The sequence below is a fragment of the Myotis myotis genome, unplaced genomic scaffold (assembly GCF_014108235.1).
Source record: "Myotis myotis isolate mMyoMyo1 unplaced genomic scaffold, mMyoMyo1.p scaffold_m19_p_4, whole genome shotgun sequence".
NCBI lineage: Eukaryota > Metazoa > Chordata > Mammalia > Chiroptera > Vespertilionidae > Myotis > Myotis myotis.
Genome location: NW_023416346.1, coordinates 9,363,366 through 9,385,176, shown reverse-complemented (window position 1 = coordinate 9,385,176; position 21,811 = coordinate 9,363,366). Strand labels below are relative to the sequence as shown.

At 40.7% G+C, this 21,811-nt stretch overlaps 1 protein-coding gene across 4 annotated transcripts in view; it reads left to right on the top strand.

Annotated features, from left to right (window-relative positions):
* PHF8 (PHD finger protein 8) overlaps positions 1-21,811 on the top strand; it is a 76,914-nt gene that overhangs the window by 4,721 nt on the left and 50,382 nt on the right. For 3 of the 4 annotated variants that reach the window (XM_036304351.1, XM_036304353.1, XM_036304354.1), the window contains exons 3-4: positions 18,459-18,544; positions 18,952-19,060. In XM_036304351.1, coding sequence (XP_036160244.1) covers positions 18,459-18,544; positions 18,952-19,060 — 195 coding nt within the window. Of the gene's footprint in view, positions 1-14,588; positions 14,661-18,458; positions 18,545-18,951; positions 19,061-21,811 lie in introns of those variants that run through there. The other variant, XM_036304352.1, reaches the window with a different exon arrangement.

The window sequence follows — 21,811 nt, the reverse complement described above, 5'->3', positions numbered from 1 at the left end:
GTTTAAGTTTGTACTTCAGCACAATTGAAAATTACTAAATAGTGTGGCCTTTTCATAGTTGCTCACGATAGTTAAACCCACACACACAGGTGATTTAAATCTGTTCACATCTCTGAAGACTTCCATAGGCTAGATTTCTTTTTTGAATTTAAATTTTTTTATTGTTGAAAGTATTACATATGTCTCCTTTTTCCCCCATTGACCTCTCCCCGCCTGCTCCCACCCCCCAGCACATGCCCTTACCCCCTTACTATCTGTGTCCATTGGTTATGCTTATATGCATGCAAAAAAGTCCTTTGATTGATCTTTTAACCCCACACCCTCCCCTGCCTGCCTTCTGAGGTTTGACGGTCTGTTCGATGCTTCTATGTCTCTCTTTGTTCATCAGTTTATGTTGTTCTTTGTATCCCACAAATGAGTGAGATCCTGTGATATTTATCTTTCTCCAACTGGTTTATTGTGCTTAGCATAATGCTCTCCAGGTCCATCCATGCTGTTGCAAATGGTAAGAGTTCTTTCTTTTTTTGCACCTGCATAGTATTCCATTGTGTAGATGTACCACAGTTTTCTAATCCACTCATCTGCTGATGGGCACTTAGGCTCTTTCCAAATCTTAGCTATTGTAAATTGTGCTGCTATGAACATAGGGGTGCATATATTCTTTCTAATTGGTGTTTCTAGTTTCTTGGGATATAGTCCTAGAAGTGGGTCAAATGGGAGTTCCATTTTTAGTTTTTTGAGGAAATGCTATACTGTTTTCCACAATGGCTGCACCAGTCTGCATTCCCACCAGCAGTGAAGGAGGATTCCTTTTTCTCCGCATCCTCGCCAGCACTTGTCGTTTGTTGATTTGTTGATGATAGCCATTCTGACAGGTGTGAGATGGTACCGTATTGCTGTTCTGATTTGCATCTCTCGGATTAGTGACTTTGAGCATGTTTTCATATGTCTCTTGGCTTTCTGTATGTCCTCTTTGGAGAAGTGTCTATGTAGGTCCTTTGCCCATTTTTTGATTGGGTTGTTTATCTTCCTTTTGTTAAGTTGTATGAGTTCCCTGTAAATTTTGGAGATTAAACCCTTATTAGATGTAACATATGTGTTGGCAAATATGTTCTCCCATGGAGTGGGCTCTCTTGTTGTTTTGTTGATGGTTTCTTTTGCTGTGCAGAAGGTAGGCCAGATTTCTTAAAGTCCAGTTAGGGGTTAATAATGCCAAATTACTTCCCAGTAACTTTATAGTAAGGAAGGTGGCTGTTCATTCCATTTCGGTGATGAGAATCTGGAATTCATGGAGATTAACTTAAACTTCTTTCTGAGCCTGGATTTGAATTTAGAATTATTTGGCTCCAAAGCCTAGGTTCCCAAAAGTAGGGAAAAGATGGTATAGCTCCATTCCTGCTACTATAAAGGGCTGGGTTTTTCGAAACACTTTGATTTGTAGAGCAGTAGTTCTCAAAGTTTAGTGTGCATTAGAATCATTTGGAAGACCTATTAAAAGGCAGATAGCCCTAGCCAGCTTGGCTCAGTGGATAGAGTGTCAGCCTGTGGACTGAAGGGTCCCAGGTTCGATTCCCATCATGGGCAGGTACCTCGGTTGCAGGCTCTTCCCCAGCCTGGGCCCTGTTTGGGGCTTGTGCAGGAGGCAACTGTTATGGGTTGGCTCAGCGAGATAGACCACCGACTCAGAATTTAAATTTAGGAACCTTTATTAAGCTGGCCAGCTGTCTGCAGTCCCAGCACTCCGCCAAAGCAAAGGCTGAACTGCAGCAATGACTGCAAGCGTTACAGCCTATTTGTTTGCAAAAACTACAAAGTTACAAAGCCTTGTTTACGCAAATAAATAGGCTGTAACACTTGCAGTCATTGCTGCAGTTCAGCCTTTGCTTTGGCGGAGTGCTGGGACTGCAGACAGCTGGCCAGCTTAATAAAGGTTCCTAAATTTAAATTCTGAGTCCGTGGTCTATCTCGCTGAGCCAACCCATAACATTTGGAGGCCCGCAGCGAGATACCCGGCAGGGAGGAGAGGGACCCCTTATATAGGGCTGGAGGCTCTCCCCCGGCAGGGAGGAGAGGGACCCCCTATTCAAGGCAGGAGGCTCTCCCCCACTTGTCGCCGGGCACTCAGCGAGATACCCCACACCTGTGGAGAACAACCAATAACAGCAACCAATATCTCTTACATTGATATTTCTCTCTGTCTTTCCCTCTCTCTTCCCCTCTCTCTAAAAATCAGTGGAAAAATATTCTTGGGTGAGGATTAAAAAAAAAAGAAGACAGATAGATAGGCTCCACCCTCAGGGTTTCTGATACAGTGGGTGAGTGGGGGCCACCTTCAGAACCACTGTTTTAGAGCATTATTCTGTCTCACTTCCTTCCCTTTCTGTGGAATGTGAGAGCTTCTGATGTTGGGGGTTTGGTGGGCTAACATATCATTACTATACATAGTCATTCTCAGAGTGTGGTTCATTAACTGGGAATTTGTTAAAAATGCAAATTTTTGGACTGGGACACAGCCATCTGTATTTTAACAAACAGATACATTCTGATGCACTCTAACTTTTGAGAATCATTGCTCTATACTGGTGGAGAAGTTAGTTAGCCAGCATTCATTGATGCCTGGGGCTTGAGCAAAACCTCACCCCTTTACAGTTTTCCTTTTTATAAAGGAAGTATTGGTTGGCACATCCCTAAGGGTGGTAGCTGTGGCGTGGACTATAAACTCTGGAGGAAATGACTCTGTCTTCAGATCTAGGTTCAAATTCTGACTCTGTTACATTTTAATAAAGGATTTCATCTCTGTGAAACCTCATTTTTCCTGAGAGTGGTTGTGATGATTTAAATAAAATGGTAATGACCCTTGTTTATTGCATACTAGCTAATGTGCCAATCAATATGCCAAACACTTCACCTAATTATCTTTATTTAATCTTGTTTTGAGTTTTAAAATTATGAACTTAATTTATTTAATAGTTATAGAACTATTCAGATTATCTATTTTATATTGGGTATGTTGTGATAGTTTTTACTTTCCAAGGAATTTATCCATTTCATGTGTGTTGTCAAATTTAAGTATGTTCATATTATGCCCTTATTATCCTTTTGATATCTGCAGGCTGGGTAGCTTATCGTTTTTTCTTTGTCAGACTTGTTAGAAGTTTGTCAGTTTCATTAATCTTTTCAAAGAATATTTTTTTAAAAATTAAAGAACTACTAAACATTATTCACATACACACAATTTTTTAAAACTGATTTTTAGGGAGGGAGGAGGAGAGAGAGAGCAAGAAGGAGAGGGGGAGAGGAAGGAAAGAGAAACAAACCTTGCTGTGAGAGAGATACATCATTCTATTGTCTCCCGCATGTGCCCCCACCTGGGATTGAAACTGGCAACCTAGGTATGTGCCCTGACCAGGAATCAAACCCACCACCTTTTGGTGCATAGGATGATGCTTCAACCAACTGAACCACACAGGCCAGGCCTCATAGAACAAGTTTTATGTTTCATTGACTTTATCATCTTTCTGTTTTTAATTTCATTGATTTCTGCACTTAATTATTTCTTCCTCTGCTTGCTTTGTGTTTATTTTGCCCCTCTTTATCTAATATCTGGAGATGGGAGCTTAGGCTATTGATTTGAGACTATTCCTGTGTTGTTATTTTTTGTTAGTTTCTTCACCCAAGGATATTTTTTCCATTGATTTTTTTAAAAAATATATTTTATTGATTTTTTACAGAGAGGAGGGGAGACGGATAGAGAGTTAGAAACATCGATGAGAGAGAAACATCGATCAGCTGCCTCCTGCACACCCCCCCCCACTGGTTATGTGCCTGCAACCAAGGTACATGCCCTTGACCGGAATCGAACCTGGGACCCTTCAGTCCGTAGGGCGACGCTCTATCCACTGAGCCAAACCGGTTAGGGCTCCATTGATTTTTTAGAGAGAATGGAAGGGAAGGAGGGGAGGGGGGAGAGAGAGAGAGAGAGAGAGAGAGAGAAAGAAAGAAAGAAAGAAAGAAAGAAAGAAAGAAAGAAAGAAAGAAAGAAAGAAACATCGATGTGAGAGAGACATATCGGTTGGTTGCCTCCTGCATATGCCCCGACCAGGGCCGGGAACCTGAAACCCAGATATGTGCTCCTGAATGGGAATCGAACCCTCGACCTTTTGGTGTGGGGGCCGATGCTGCAACCACTGAGCACACCAGAGACTATTCCTGTTTTCTAATGTGTTTAGTGCTATTAGTTTCCCTCTTTGTACTGATGTAGCTATCTTGCAACTTTTAAAAAATATATATATTTTATTGATTTCAGAGAGGAAGGGAGAGGAAGAGAAAGATAGAAACATCAATGATGAGAGAGAATCATTGATCAGCTGCCTCCTGCACGCCCCCTACTGGGGATTGAGCCTGCAACCCTGGCATGTGCCCTTGACCGGAATCGAACCCAGGACTCTTTGGTCCACAGGTTGATGCTCTATCCATTGTGCCAAACTAGCTAGGGCTCTTGCAACTTTTGATGTTTTCCTTTCCATGTAGTTCACTGTAATTTTTAATTTCCTTAGAGACTTTTTGTTTGACCTATGAATTATATAGACTGTGTTGTTTACTTTCCAAGTATTAGGAAAATGTCTTGATTTCCCTTGAATTCCTGAAGGGTCTTTTCCTTTGATATCAAATCCTGGGTTTCCAGTTCTTTTCTTTCAGCACTGAAAACTAGTGTGCTACTTCCATTTGGTCTCTATAATTTCTTATGAGAGATCCTCTGTCATTTGAATTGGTGTTCTCTTTTAGGTAATGTGTCATTTCTTTCTCACTGCTTTCAAGATTTTTCCTTAGTCTTTTGTGTTTAGGAGTGTGACTATGCTATTCATTTTATTTTATTTTTTTAAATTTACTGGGATGACATTGGTTAACATGAACATACAGGTTTCCGGTGTAGGTTTCTGTGTTACAAGATCTGTATATTGCACTGTGTGCCCACTACCCAAAGTCAAATCTTCTCCTGTCACCATATATTAGGACCCCCTTTCCTCTGGCAACCACCACACTGCTATTTGTTCACAAGTTTCAGTTTTATATCCAACATATGAGTGAAATCATATGGTTCTTAGCTTTTTCTGACTGACTTATTTCACTTTAGCATAATGTTCTCAAGGTCCATCCATGTTGTTGCAAATGGCACTGTTTTATCCTTTCTTATGGCTGAGCAGTATTCCACTGTGTATATGTACCACATCTTCTTTATCCAGTCCTCTATCGCAGGGCACTTTGGTTGTTTCCATGTCTTAACCACCATGAATAATGCTGCATTGAACATAGGGGAGGATTACACTATTTCTCAGTGTGGATTTCTTTGGGTTTGTCTTTGTTTTAATCTTTTCTTGTTTGTTTGTTTGTTAACCCTCACCCGAGGATATTTTCCCCTATATGTTAATTTTATATCCTGCAACTTTACTGAATTTGTTGATTTAATCTAAACTTTTTTTTTTTTTTGGTGGTGTCTTTAGGATTTTCTCAATATAAAATTATGTCATCTGAAAGTAGAGACAGTTTTACTTTTTTCTTTGCAAATTGAATGTCTTTTATTTCTTTTTTTCTTTTTCTTTCTTTCTTTCTTTCTTTCTTTCTTTCTTCTTCTTTCTTTCTTTTTTTTTTTTTTTTTTTTTTTTTGCCAAATTGCTGTGGCAGGGATTTCCATACTATGTTGAGTAGGAGTGGTGAGAGTGGGCACTCTTGTCTTGCTCCTGACCTTGGAGGAAAAGCTTTCAACTTTTCATCATTGAGTATATTGAGTTAGCTGTGTGCTTGTCATATATGGTCTTTATTATGTTGAAGTACATTCCTTTTATACCCCGTTTTTTGAGAATTTTTATCATGATTGGATGCTGCATTTTGTCAGATGGTTTTTCGGCATCTTAGATAATCATATGATTTTTTTCTTTCATTCTGTTAATGTGATGTATCACCTTTATTATTTTTGAAAATTTATTATTTTTTTGTTGTTAATCTTCTCTGAGGATATTTTTTCCATTGCTTTTTTTTTTGGTGAGAGAGTGGAAGGGAGGGGAGAGAGAGAGAGACATTGATCTGAGAGAGACATTGATTAGTTGCCTCCTGCATGCTCCCCCACGGGGGGGTGGTGGGGGGCAGGGATTGAACCTGGAACCCAGGTACCTGCCCTTGACCCTTCGGTGTGCAGACTGATGCTCTAAACCACTGAACAACACCAGCCAGGGCTATCACCTTTATTGATTTGCTTATGTTGAATCATCCTTGCATCCTAAGGATAAATTCCAGTTGATCATGGTAACTGCTCCTTTTGTGTTGCTGAATTTGGTTTGCTAGTATTTTATTGAGAATTTTTGCATCTATATTCATCAGGGATATTGGCCTGTAGTTTTCTTTCCTTGTAATGTACTTATCTAGCTTTTTTGAAAATCAGGGTAATGCTGATCTCATGTAATGAGTTTGGGAGTGTTGCCTCGTCTTTGAGATTTGTTGTTGTTGTTTTTTTAAGTTACCATAAGACCCAGCAATCCTCTTTGCATTTTTTGAAGAGTTAGTGAAGAATTGGTGTTAAATCTTCTTTAAATGTTTGGTAAAAATCACTAGTGAAGCCACCTGGTCCTGGGTTTTTCTTTGTTGGGAAGTTTGTGTGTTTTTTTAAACTATTCTTTTTATTGACTTCAGATAGGAAGAGAGAGGGAGAGAGAGATAGAAACATCAGTGATGAGAGAGAATCATTGATCAGCTGCCTTATGCATGCCCCACACTGGGGATTGAGCCTGCAGCCCAGGCATGTACTCTGACAAGGAATCGAACCGTGAACTGGTTCATAGGTTGATGCCCAACCACTGAGCCATGCCAGCCGGGTGGGAAGTTTTTTTTATTACTGATCCAATCTCCTTACTAATAATTGGTCTGTTCAGGTTGTATTTTCTTCTTGATTTAGGGTGGGTATATTTTATGTTTCTAAGAATTAATCCATTTCTTCTAGGTTGTCCAGTTTTTTGGCAGATAGTTGCTCATAGTTCAGTCTACTTTCTTTCTTCTGTTCAGTTTAGGTAATTTCTATTGTTCTAGCTTCAAGTTTACTTTTTTTTCCTGTATTTTCCATTCTGCTGTTGAGTTCATTGAATGACTTTTTATTTAAGTTATTATAATTTTAATTTCTAAAAGTGCCATTGTGTCTTTTCTATATCTTCTAGTTCTTTGTGGAGACTCTCTTCTTTTTTATTGATTAAGGTATTACACATGTGTCCTTATCTCCCATCCCCCCCCCCCCCCCCCCCCCGCTCATGCCCTCACTCCCTGGTGTCTGTGTCCATTGGTTATGCTTATATGCATGCATACAAGTCCTTTGGTTGATCTCTCTCCCTTACTCCCACCCTCCCCTCCTTCTTTCTGAGGTTTGAGCATCTGATCGATGCTTCTCTGTCTCTGGATCTGTTTTTGTTCATCAGTTTATGTTTTGCCCCTTTCTATTTTATTTGTTTCATGCATGTTCATAATTGTTCATTGAAACATTTTATGATTGCTCCTTTAAAGTCGTCAGATAATTTCAACATTTGTGTCATCTCAATGTTGAGATTGATTTTTCTTGCTCATTCAAGTTGTGATTTTCTTTGTTCTTGATATGATATGTGATTATTTTCATTATGTTCTGGATATTTTGGGTATTGTGCTATGAGATTCTGGATATTATATCTTATATTTTCACAGGTCCCTTCAAAAACTGCACTTCAGTGGCAGGGAAAATGGGCACTACTTTGTTATACCAGGTGGGACTGGAAGTCCATGTTCCCCATTTGGTCTCTGTTTACACCTACTACCTCTGGTTCTGCTGTCCTTAGTCAGGTTGCCTTCTTCTCTCCATCTTTCAGAGTTGCCGTACTTTTTTGTATGTAATGTCCAAGACTTTTAGCTGTACTTAGTGGGAGGAATAAGGAGAGGTGTGTCTATTCCATATTGTTCCAGAACCAGAAGTGACCAATCAGTCTTTATAGTAGCTCTTTGGATCTGTTATTTTCTCCAATAATAACTTTCCCAAAGTTACACAGCCAGTTAGTTGCTCGACCATAGTCCAACCTAGGTCTCTTGGACTCTTGCTATAAGATACAGTACTGTAGAAAGTATAAAGCACTGTTCAAGTTAAGCTATTTTCAAGACGTTGTGTGAGATAGAGAAAATCAGGCTTATGAACTCACATACAGCCCACATTTTTGTTCCAATTGAAATCAGGTTTAAGTGTACACTACTTTTTATTTTGAAGTGGTAGAAGGCTAACCCATAGCTTTAGGAGTGTGTGTGTGTGTGTGTGTGTGTGTGTGTGTGTTTAAAAGTATGTGACAAAGGGAAGAGAGGTCCTGGCATTTATATCTAGGGCTTACTAGATATAATAAATGGGCTGTAGAATCCCTGCCTTGGAGAAGGTCTTGTAGGGTATAGAGTTGGAAGGATCAGAGGACAGCCTGATCTATAAAGGTTCTTGGGATGTCTCTTGGAGTGGCATACTTTTTAAATAAGTTTTTATTTTTAATAATTATAGAATCACACAAAGTTGTAAAAAATTTATGGAGCATGCCTGTGTACTTTAACCCAGATTTCCTTATATCTTATGTAACTATGGTACGATATCAAAACCAGGAAACTGGCATTGGTTTAAGCAATCTTCATTATTACCAGTTTTATATGTACTCATAATTGTGTGTATGTGTGTTTAGTTCCACACAATTTTATCACATTTGTAGATTTGTTTAATCACAACAATCAACATACAGAACTATTCCTTTATCACTGGGGTAGCATTTTTGTCCCAGGTCACCTGGAAAGAGTTTGGAATGGCAAATGTACCAAAGAATGGGTGGTCAGTGTCTCCAGGAGGAGTGTCCTGAAAATTTAGAATACAGTGGAAGGTCTGATAGGAATAATGCCCAGGACTGTGTTATGGGAGCCAAATGAAAATATGCTTTGGAAACAGAAGCATAGTGGTGAAAGCATGGCTTGGGAGTCAAGGTAACCTGACCTGGAATTTTAGTTCTTCCATTTACTAGTTCTGTTGCTTTGGGCAGGTCATTTGACCTCTTTACGCATCTGCTTTCTTAGCTTTAAAACAAAAAGAATCCATATTTCATGTGGTTGTTGTGAGGATTAATGAGTGAATGTCTGTAAAGTATCTAGCATAGTCCCTGGCACATGGTAGATACTCAATTTTGGCTATTGCCTAGAACAGTGGTCGGCAAACTCATTAGTCAACAGAGCCAAATATCAACAGTACGACGATTGAAATTTCTTTTGAGAGCCAAATTTTTTAAACTTAAACTATATAGGTAGGTACATTGTTAATAAATTAGGGTCCTCCTAAGCTGGCGTTTGCAAAAAATGTCCTCAATCTGATTGAGGTACGTTCGCTGAGGTCGACCCCTTCCACCTCTCCCATCCACACTCGTCTGCTCGTCTTGTATACTTGTTTCAGATAGACCAGTGTGGATGGGAGAGTTGGAAAGGGTCGACCTCAGCGAACATAGCTAAAAACAATGTACCTCCCCCGTGCTGCATATCCCGCGGCCCGCCTGCCTGCTCCGCATCTCCCGTCACCCCACTGACCGACACCCCCCACTTCTTCTAACGCCACTTCTTCAAAATAGACTCGCCCAGGCCGAAAACCGACTTTGCGCATGGGCCATGAAGTTTCAATTGCACTGTACGTGCATGCCCGCACATGGTATTTTGTGGAAGAGCCACACTCAAGGGGCCAAAGAGCCACATGTGGCTCGAGAGCCGCAGTTTGACAACCACAGGCTTAGAACATTCACACAATAAATATTTATTGAATATTTACTGTTCGCCAAGCAGTGAGCTAAGAACCATGGACATAGAGATGAAGACATGGGCTATCTAGATTATTTCAAGCTATAAAATAAGAGGGATTCGTTTATTCACTCATTTATGTACTCATTTACTGGACAGTGCGGTTCCAGGCATTGCTCTAGACACCAGAAAGGGTAGGATACAGTAGTGAACATGAGACCGTAAACTAGCAGTTAAATATATAATGTGTGAAGTTATAATAAGTGGCATAGAGGTAAAGCATGGTGAGCAAAAGCTGGAGTGCCACCCCCAGGGCTTGAGGCATGGTTATTTTTTTATTTTTATTTTTTTAATATATTTTATTGATTTTTTACAGAGAGGAAGGGAGAGAGATAGAGAGTTAGAAACATCGATGAGAGAGAAACATCGATCAGCTGCCTCCTGCACATCTCCTACTGGGGATGTGCCTGCAACCAAGGTACAGAGGCATGGTTATTTTATACAGGGTGATTATGCATGGGTAACACAGGAGCAGAGAGCTGAAGGAAAGTGAGGGAGGAAACCATGCTGGTAAGTGGGGGGAGAGTGTTCCAGGTAGAGGAAATACAGTAGGTCCTCGGGTTATGTTGGAGATCTGTTCCTACGCGAGACATAACGCATATGTCGGAACCCACCTACATAAGCACCTACGTCACTCACATGGAGCACATACACAGCAATAATGAATTGAAACAGTAAAAAAAAAATTAAAAGAAAGATAACAATTCCTGACCTTTACTTGTGGTAAATAAATGATAAAAAACATAAAGCACATATGTACATACATTGAAATGACGGAACTTTTCTTTATAAATAAATGGGAGATGGTGACACAACTACGTAACCCGAGGACTGCCTGTAAATGGCATGCTGCCATTTCAGTTACAGCAAGGAGGCCAATGGACAGAGTGAGTGAAGGGAGAATAGGAGAAGCTGATGATAGGGGCTTGACAGGTTGAAGCACATCAAGTGTGGTCCCTGGACAAGCAGGGATCAGCATCACCTGGGAACTGGTTAAGCAAATGTTTGCATCCCATCCCAGACCTGCCAAATCGGAAACTCTGGAGGTGGGATGTAAGAATCTTTCCTGTAATAAATCCTCCAGGTGATTCTGATGCACTCTAAAGTTTGAGAACCACTGGTATAGGGCCCTGTGGGCCATTGAAAGAACTTGGTTTTTACTCCAGGTGGGATGGGAACACAAGAGTTTTGAGCAAAGGAGACTGTGGTCTGCTTTAGACTTTGGCTGTTTTGAGGACACAAGGGTGGAAGTTGGGAGAGTTGTTTGGGGGTTACTGTAGATTATTATTCATTAAAGCAGTGGTTCTCAACCTTGGCTGCACATTAGAATCATCTGGGAATCTTTTTAAAATCCTGATTTCTGGGCCTCATCCTCCGGAAATTCTATTTCTTTCTTATGGGGTGGGGCCACAACATTAGTAACAAAGAAACAGAATTTCCGGAGGATGAGGCCCAGAAATCAGGATTTTAAAAAGATTCCCAGGTGATTCTAATGTGCAGCCGAGGTTGCGAATCACTGCCTTAAAGTATGGTCCCTGGACCAACAGCATCTGCATCACCTGGAAGCTTGTTAGAAATGCACATGTATGGGCCCCACTCCAGACCTACTGAGTCAGGATCTCTGGGGATGAGGCCCATGAATCTAGCTTAACAAGCTCTCCAAGTGTTTCCAATGTCTCCTAATATTTGAGAAACGCTGGTGTAGTTAGGCAGTGGTGGCTGGGACCAGAGCCAATGGTGATTGGATTTTGAATCTCTGTTGATTATAGGATTTGCTGATGGATTGGAATGGGGCTGTGAAAGAAAGGACTCAAGGATACTCCATTTTGAGGGGTTTTGGTATATAGCAGTGGTTCTCAACCTTCTGGCCCTTTAAATACAGTTCCTCATGTTGTGACCCAACCATAAAATTATTTTTGTTGCTACTTCATAATTTAATGTTGCTACTGTTATGAATCGTAATGTAAAAATCTGATATGCAGGATGGTCTTAGGCGACCCCTGTGAAAGGGTCGTTCGACCGCCAAAGGGGTCTCGACCCACAGGTTGAGAACGGCTGCTATATAGGGAAACTGAGTAATGAGGCAGTGACTGAAGGGGTCACAAGAGGATTTTTTGTTTGGGTGGATTTTTTGAAGATAGAGATTACAGCCTGTTTGTGTGCATGTGAGTGAGTGTGTTGGTGCATCCAGAATTTAGTGACACCTGTTATTGGCAAATTTATGTCCCAGGGACTAGGTAGATAAAAAAAACAAAAAACTTCCCTAGTGCACTAGATTTTGCTCAGTGTCCTTTGTACTCCTTCAAGTCCTGTGTGCCAGGAGGCAGGGGGGGCCACTGGTGAGAATGATGGGTGTCTCAGCTTCTAGGGATGGTCCATCCCTGTTTTTATAGATTGTGCTTGGCCTGGTTAAGGTTGTTGCAAAAAAACCAGAAATTGACCTGTATTTTTCTGTTATGTTTTGAATAATGAAAAATGGTAAAATATGCTCTTTTTCCTCTTTATTTGTGAATGAAGTTATTCTTTTTCCAGGGCACAGGTAGTGACAGGACCTGGCTCTTTGGCCACTCTCAGAGAGCAGAGGTTGAGCAGATAAGCCAGACAGGTTTCTGAGCAGCCTTGTCACCCCTCTAGCTTCTCCAATTCTCAGCTTCCAGTCAATTCCACACTCTTGGAAGAATTGAGTGCCCATTTTGTGTTCTCATAGTACTTGACTGTGTTAACAACCCCACACTACATTCTAGTTACATATTGTTGTGATATAGTGGAGTCACACAGATCTGGATTTTTATCCTGCTCTACTATTTACTAGTTTCTTGGGATTTTTTTTTAATCCCCAAGGATATTTTTCCATTGATTTTTTAGAGAGTGGAAGGGAAAGGGCGAGACAGAGAGAAACACTGATGTGAGAGAGACACATCGATTATTTTCTGTACACACTCTGACCTGGGCCAGAGATCAAGCTGGCAACTGAAGTACGTGTCCTTGACTGGAATAAAACCCAAGACCCTTCATTCTGCGGGCCAGCACTCTATCTACTGAGCCAAACCGGCTAGGGTGGAAGGATAGTTATTTTGTTGTAACAGGAGGAAAGGATAGGTGCAGAAGGTGGTGGATCTGGTGTGGGAAGTTGAGATATTACCCATCTGATGACTTCATTTTGTCAAAGAAGTAGGAGGCAGAGTTATTTGCTGAGATAAACGAGAGATTTGAAATAGCCACGAATGGGCGAGAGAACTGAGCAGGGAAATATGGGAGGATTGTCAGGCAGCATGACCCAGATATTTTTTAATAGACTTTATTTTTTACAGTAGTTTTAGGTTCACAGCCAAATTAAGTGGAATTTACAGAGATTTCCCATGTGCCTCCTGTTCCCATGTACATAGACTCCCCCATCATCAGCATCCCCTACCAGAATGGTACATTTGTTATAATTGATGAACCTACATTAACACATCATAATCACCCAAAGCCCATAGTTTACATCAGCATTTACACTTGGTATACATCCTATGGGTTTGGACAAATACATAATGACATTTACCTACCACTGTAACATTTTATTATTATACTAGAGGCCCAGTGCATGACATTTGTGCAGTGGATGGAGGGGGGAGTCCCTCAGCCCAGCCAGCGTCCTCTCGCAGTCTGGGTAGCGGGCCTAAGCTGGCAGTCGGACATCCTTAGCATGAGCCCGGCTTCTGGCTGAGCGGTGCTCCCCCTGTGGGAGCGCACTGACCACCAAGGGGCAGCTCCTGCATTGAGTGTCTGTGGTCAGTGCGTGTCATAGTGACCTGTCCTTCCTCCATTTGGTCGATTTGCATATTAGCCTTTTATTATATAGGATAGAATGAGAGACCCAGTGTACGAAATTCGTGCACTTGGATGGGGGGAGGTCCCTCAGCCTGCCCTGTGCCCTCTCACAGTCTGGGAGCCCCATGATCGATCGCCCCAAAGAGGTAGACCCCGCCCACCTGGCTGGGGCTCCACGATGGATCGCCCCCCACAGAGGGAGGCTCTGCCCACCTGCCACAGCCTGCTGGTCGGTGGCCTGGGCCTCCGTCTGCAGGGCGATCATGGGTGATGGCTGGCCCCCGACCAGTCGCATCACACCCACCTTGGCTGGCCTGGCGCTAGTGGGTGTCATAGCTTGGTCATCTGGAAGGCCGTCTGGACGGTCATTCTGCTGTTTGGTTGATTTGCATATTATGCTTTTATTATTATAGATTATTATTATAGATTGTTTTACTGCTCTAAAAATTATCTATGCTCTACTACCTCTTCATCTCTTTCTCCCTCACTAACCCCTGACAACCACTGATCTCTGTCCCCATAGCTGGAATCATATGATATGTAGCCTTTTGGGATTGGCTTTTTCACTTAGTAATATGTGTTTAAGTTTCCTCCATGTCTTTTCATGGCTTGATGGCTCATTTCTTTTTAGCACCAAGTAATATTCAATTGTCTGAATGTACCTCAGTTTATGTGTCCATTCACCTATCAAAGGACATCTTGGTTGCTTCCAAATTTTAGCAATTGCGAATAAAGCTGATTGTAAACATCTGTGTGCATGTCTTTGCATGGATGTAGTTTTCAGTTCCTTTGAGTAAATGCCAAGGAGCATGGTTGCTCTATTGTATGGTAAGAATATGGTTAGTTTTGTAAGAAACTGCCAAGCTGTCTTCCAAAGTGGCTGTACCATTTTGCATTCCCACCTGCAAAGAATGAGAGTTCCTGTTGCTACACCTCTCCTCCAGCATTTGGTGTTGTCAGTATTCTGGATTTTGGCTATTCTGGTATGTATATAGTGATCTCTTATTGTTTTAATTTGCATTTTTCTAATGACATACGATGTAGAGCACCTTTCCATATGCTTATTTGCCATCTGTTTATTTTCTTTGATGACATGTCTGTTCAGATCTTTTGAGCATTTAAAAATATATGTTTTTATTGATTTCAGAGTGGAAGGGGAGAGATAGAGAGAGAGAGAGAGAACGAACCTGCATAGCCCCCACTGGGGATCAAGCCCACAACCCGGGCATGTGCCATGACTGGGAATTGAACTGTGACCTCCTGGTTCATAGATAGACACTCAACCACTGAGCCACACACCAGCGAGGGCAATTACTGTTGTTTTAGAGTACTTCTTAAAGTCAGGTAGCATCAGTCTTCCAACTTAATTCTCCTTCAATATTGTATTGGCCATTCTGTGATTCAGATATTTTGGACAATGACTTTATTGTGGCACCAGATCCATTGGGTGATTCTTCTCCAGCCATGCCCAGTGGTTCAGTGTTATGTAGTTTGATTGAGCCAGGGTTGGTATTTGCATATGGGGGTGATGGAGAGGCTGTGGGGCAAGTGAGTTGAGGATATCTATAAGAGAATGGTTGAAGTGAAGAAGGGCGAAGTCAAGAATCAGTGAATATTTTTTCACGCTTAAAAGTAGGATCAAAGGGATTTTGCAGGCAAAGAACAGGTGTAAAGAATGAGAGCTGAATGGATATACTTGTGGTCAGAGAGTGTGATGTGTGAATTTCACATTTCATAGGTGGAGCAACTGCAAGTGTTGACTATAGGAGTTGGCAGCTGAAATGGAAGTGGAGGTAGCAGTCTCCAAAGATGAGGAGGTCAGAGAGCTAAGAGGCCAAGATATTGGGCCTCTACATTGATAACAATGTCATGTGGAAAATTGGGAGGAGTTAGTTGAAGAGGAACCTGAGTAGGTTCTTCAGTGAAGAGGTAATGTTGGGGAGATGAGTAGCTGACAGTGAAGAGGAGTAGGAAGGGCTATGGTTAGATGATATGAAACTCAGGAATAGGAGATCATACAAAAGGGTAGAGGAGAGATGATTCAAAGTCTCACTGGAGAATGAGGGGGATGTCTATCTGCAGCCCAGCCCTGAGTTATAAGGGTCTGGGAGAATATGCAACTTCTACCTGACAGGGCTCTACCAAAGTGTTTCTTCGACTCTTTAATTTCCAATCCATAATGGACCAGTCCCTTTTTTTATTTCTTGGACCAGTCCTTTTTTAAATAAAATATGAATTGCTAGAAAAGTGGTCTGAATAAAAAAGCTATACAAAAGAAAAGCCCCAATTTTTTATTATTAGATTCAACAGATGTAAAATTCCTCAGCCAAATTGCCATTAAAATTTTTGTGCTCTTTATTTATCACAGCATTAGTGCATGGGCTATATTTCGAGTGGCACTGATATAGAGAAAATGGTGAGAAACTGCATTCACTTAAACCAGAAAGGTGAAGAGAAGGGGTTTGTTGAAAGGGATGTGAATATAGAGGGATTTGTTTACCAAGAACTAGGATTTCTGGGGGTACAGTAGAAAAGTCGAGAAAGTTGATGAGCCGTGGATGTTTGGGGTAGAGAAAGCACATAGCTATGTGGGATGAAAGTTCAGGAGAGAGATACTCGAGGGGTCCTTCTTGAGCAGTGTGCAAAGGTAACAGGGGTGTGAGACAGAAAGGATGTAGTCCAGGGAAATGAGTTACTGCTATAAGGTTTGGGGAATATATTTAAAGAAAGTTTAAGCAGGTTAAGGGTGAGGTCTAGGCTGGATGGAAAAATATTAGCTATTACTTACTGACTACTTACTGTGTACCAGACTCTGTCCTCACTGTGCGAGGTACTTTATGTACATTATCTGAGTCCATTTAAAAATCCTACCAACTTGATGGTGATATCCTCAGTTTATTGATATGCAGTAGGTTTATAGACATTAGGATTAGCACTTGAGAAAGTGATGGGGCCCTAGCTGGTTTGGCTCAGTTGATAGAGCGTCAGTCTGCGGATTGAGGGTCCCGGGTTTGATTCTGGCCAAGGGCACATGCGTGGGTTGCGGGCTCGATCCCCAGTAGGGGGCGTGCAGTGGGCGGCCAATCACTGATTCTCTCTCATCATTGATGTTTCTCTCTCTCCCTCTCCCTTCCTCTCTGAAATCAATAAAGAAATATACATATATATATAGAAAGTGATGGGGTCCTGATCCCAGGAAGTCAGTTTATGAGCATGATCTTGGCTGAAATAGTTGGAGCTCTGCCTTATTCTTATTCTCCCTGCTGTGTGTGGCCGACTAAAAGATTTTAGGAGTTTGATCTTAGCCGGAGTTACTTGGAGGACTGCTGATGACTTCTTTGGTGAAGAAGGATTTAATTTTGTGAGATTTCTACCTCATATACATGCAAACTCAAATTTTCAAAATTAAATATCTTTTAGAAATTACAATATGAAATAAATAACATGTTCACTATAGAAAATTAGAAAACACAGATAAGAGGAAAATGATTACCTGTAATCCTTCACTCAGAACCACCGTTGACAATAAAATACCCTTTTAATCTTTTGCATTTAATAAAGTACAATGATCAATAAAGTTTAAATTTTATTATATGTTGAAATGATAATATTTTGGATATATTGGTTAAATAAAATATTAAAATTTCACCTGTTTCTTTTTAAAAAAATATTTTTATTGATTTCAGAGAGGAAGGGAGAGGGAGAGAGAGATAGAAACATCCATGATGAGAGCGAATCATTGATCAGCTGCCTTCTCCACGAACCCTACTGGGGATCGAGCCTGCAACCCGGGCATATGCCCTTGACCATAATTGAACCCGGGATGCTTCAGTCCGCAGGCCAATGCTCTATCCATTGAGCCAAACCGGCTAGGGCTCACCTGTTTCTTTTTACCTTTTTCATGTGGCTACTAGAACATTTAAAATTACCTATTTGGCTCACATTATATTTCTATTGGATAACACTGCTCTAGAGTCTCTTTCTGCTTTGACCATTCTGAGTCTTTTTAAAAAATATATATATTTTTATTGATATTTAGAGAGAAAGGAAGGGAGGGGGAGGGGGAGAGAGAGAAACATTGATGTGAGAGCAGAACATTGATTGGCTGCTTCCTGCACACCCCATACTAGGGATTGGGGATCCAGGCCTGACCAGAATCAAACCACCAACCTTTTGGTGCATGGGATAACACCCAACCAACTGAGCTGAACTGGCCAGGGCCATTCTGAGTCTTAATGAAGTTTTACTGTCTTCATTTTTAACTCTGTCATAATTGTTTTAGGCCAGTGTAGTCCACTAGAACTTTTTGCACTGATGAAAATGTTTGATAATCTGCCCAATATGGTAACCTCTAGCCACATGTGGGTATTTTTTTTTTTAACCAGAAATTTATTTTTATTTTTTTAAATATATTTTATTGATTTTTTACAGAGAGGAAGGGAGAGGGATAGAGTTAGAAACATCGATGAGAGAGTTGATCAGCTGCCTCCTGCACACCTCCCACTGGGGATGTGCCCGCAACCAAGGCACACGCCCTTGACTGGAATCAAACCTGGGACCTTTCAGTCCGAAGGCCAATGCTCTGTCCACTGAGCCAAACTGGCTAGGGTACATGTGGCTATTGATCACTTGAATTATAGCTAGTGTGATGGAGGAACTGCTTTTGAAATTTTAATTTGAATTAATTTAAATGTAAATAATCATGTGTACTGGACAGCACAGTTATAGGCCTTATAAAAAATAAAATTTCCATAAACCCTGGCTGATTTTGTCTTTTCTAGTTGTGTTGGTGTTGAAGAGGAGAAGGCTGCTGACATTGACCTCTACCACTGCCCCAACTGTGAGGTCTTACATGGGCCTTCCATTAGTAAGTAGATCTTGGGATTTCCACGAGAACATGGGCCAGAGGAAAGACAAAGCAAAGGAAGCTTGAAAGGGCGATTGCCTTTGTGTGGGTGCTTCAGATTCATCTCCCTTGGGAAATAGCAGAGACTATATAGGCCCTGCAGGACAGCAGCTGCCCCATGGAGAGGGCAGAGTGCAGAGCTTCACCTCCCTCCCTTCCTCCCTCCCTCCCTCCCTCCCTGGGGATTTCTCAGAAGAAGCACCTATCCTCACTAAGAACTTTCCTGAGTTTGTGAGGGCCTTGTTGACTCCTGGTGCTCTAAGGAGTTATTAGATTGGAAGAGGAGCAGGGTCTGCCGAGGCCTTTGCTCTTGGAAACATAGCTCACCGCCATTCTGATTCATGGTCTCATGTCTTTTTCTGGCTTAGTGAAAAAACGCCGTGTGTCTTCAAAAGGGCATGATGCACACAAGGGGAAGCCGGTGAAAACTGGAAGCCCTACATTCATTCGAGAGCTCCGCAGTCGGACCTTTGACAGGTGAGTACTTGGACCCCAAGGGCTGGTGAACTCTATGGCTCCGGGAAGCTGGGACCTTCTTCTTTCCAGCTTTCCCGCTGGCTGCCCCATTAGGTGCTTCCCCCACTTGGAGGTGTCTACAGGGCTCTGTGAGTTCCCTCTGGAGAGGAATCTTCTGTTTTAGTTCCTGAGAAACATTGTTAGAGTTTCATTTGATGTACACAGAGTACATTAAGGTCCACTTCTGGAAACTTTTGATAGATTGGGAGGCAGTTTTGCTCAAGTCAGACGAGGATATTTACATGTACCCACAGATTGGGACAGCTAAGAGTCTTAAAGATCCAAAAGTTTAATTCTCATTGTAAAGATGAGGAATCTCTTTTAAAAAATAAAGAAAAATATGAGGGATCATGTCTGTCTTTTGCAATCAAAACAGAGTTTCCTTTAAAAAAATTAAGATGGGCTTATTAAAAATAAATTACATCAGTTGTGCAAAAATAATGAGTTAAAAAAGTTAATGAATGAAGGTACTCTCTTTTGCTTAGTTTTTAATTCATTTGATCATTTTCAGCTTTCCTGTAACTAAAGTGTTGTTTAGAAATACAACTTTTTCTTTAACTTAATATTTTTTGTTTTGTTTATGTAAAGGCAGTGAGTCTCCTTTTTACTTCAGACCCCTCAGATCTCTTCTCCAAATTTAACCAATTTCTTGTGCATTCTTTCAGAAGTAGTTTTTTGCTTATACAAGAATGCAGTCCTGGCTGGTTGCTCAGTGGTTAGAGTTTCGGCCTGTGGATCGAGGCGGCTCAGATTTGATTTCCAGTCAAGGGCATGTACCTTAGTTGCAGGTTCAATCCCTGGCTCCAGTCAGGGTGTGTGTGCAGGAGGCAACCAGTTAATGTTTCTCTTATGTTGATGTTTCTCTCTCTCACTTCTCCCCTCCTCCCTCTCTCCCACTCTCTCTAAAAATCTATGGGGAAAAAAATCCTTGGGTGAGGATTAAATAAAACTGCATACTTAAAAAAAAGAATGTATGTGTTTGTATTAATTATTCTTTTAAAAAATACAAATAGAAACACTCTATATTCTTCATCTTGCTTTTTTTAAAATTTACAGTCTTAACCATTTTAATTAGTTTTTTTTTAAAATATACTTTATTGATTGTTTACAGAGAGGAAGAGAGAGGGATAGAGAGTTAGAAACATCGATGAGAGAGAAACATTGATCAGCTGCTTCCTGCACACCTCCTACTGGGGATGTGCCCGCAACCAAGGTACATGCCCTTGACCTGAACCGAACCTGGGACCTTTCAGTCTTCAGGTTGATGCTCTATCCACTGAGCGAAACCGGTTAGGGCTGCATCCTGCTTTTTTAACCTAAAATTATATACCTTTAAAAATTCTTTTTATTGATTTTTAGAGAGAGGAAGGGAGAGTGGAAGAGGGAGAAACATCTATTAGTTGCCTCTCGAACACACTCTTACTGGAGATTGAACCCGCAACCTGGGTATGTGCCCTGACCAGGAATTAAACTCATAACCTTTGGTCCATGGAACAATTCTCCAACCAACTGAGCCACACCAGCCAGGCCTAAAATTATATATCTCGAAGATCAGTCCATATTAACACATGCACATGTATTTATTATTTTTCATGGATGTTTAGTGTTCCACTGTATGAATATATAATTTATTTAACCAATCCTCTATTGATGAACATTTAAATTGATTCTAGTACTTTGCTGTTAGAAAAAAACCTGCAGTAAATGTCTTTATAATCAAGTTTTTGCATATGTGGATAAGTTTATTTATAGATTTATTACCTAAAAGTGAAATTGCTAGGTCAAAGAGTATGTGCTTTAAAAATTTTTACAAATATTGTCAAAGTATTTGCAAAGTGACTATATTTCACACTCCCACTAGACAATGTGTGAAAGTATCTAATTCCCTGTATACTGGCCAGCACTGTTTACTATCAAACTTTTTTTTGCTTGCTTGCTTATTTATTTATTTATTTATTTATTTATTTATTTAATTTTTGTTGATTTCAGAGAGGAAAGGAGAGGGAGAGAGAGAGAGAGAGAAACATCAGTGATGAGCGAGAATCATTGATTGGCTGCCTCCTGCATGCCCCCTACTGGGGATTGAGCCTACAACCTGGGCATGTGCCCTTCACCGGAATTGAACCTGGGACCCTTCAGTCTGCAGGCTGACACTCTATTCACTGAGCCAAACTGGCTAGAACTTTTTTGCTTTTCTGATAAGATAAAAAATGAAATGTTCCCACTTGATTTCTTTAATTATGAAGGAGACAAATATATTTTTGTATGTTTATAAATTGTCCTATTCCTTTCTGTTACTGCTTGCTTATGTTGTTGGACAATTTTTCTGTTGGGTTGCTGCCTATTTCTTACTGATTTATAATAGCTTTCCTTGAAGAAAATTTTAATTTTTATGTAATTAAATTTATTTTTACTATTTTTAGTAGGTGCTGTGCCTTGTCTCTCATGTTTTTTGTACTACTACTTGTATTTATTTTTTCCAATTTAATCTTTGAATTGTCTAGAGTTATGTAAACAGTGCGGTAGCCATTGAGCATAATATTTTTCCAGATGTTTGTCTCAACACAACTTACCAAATAGTCCCATCTTTTCTCCAGCATGATTTTTTTAAAAAAAAACCCTCCTGTTTTCTAGTTACCTAAGTATGTGTGTTGAGTAAGTGATTGTAAAAATTTTTTTTGTTTTTTGTTAGTATTTTCTCTTTATCTGCCA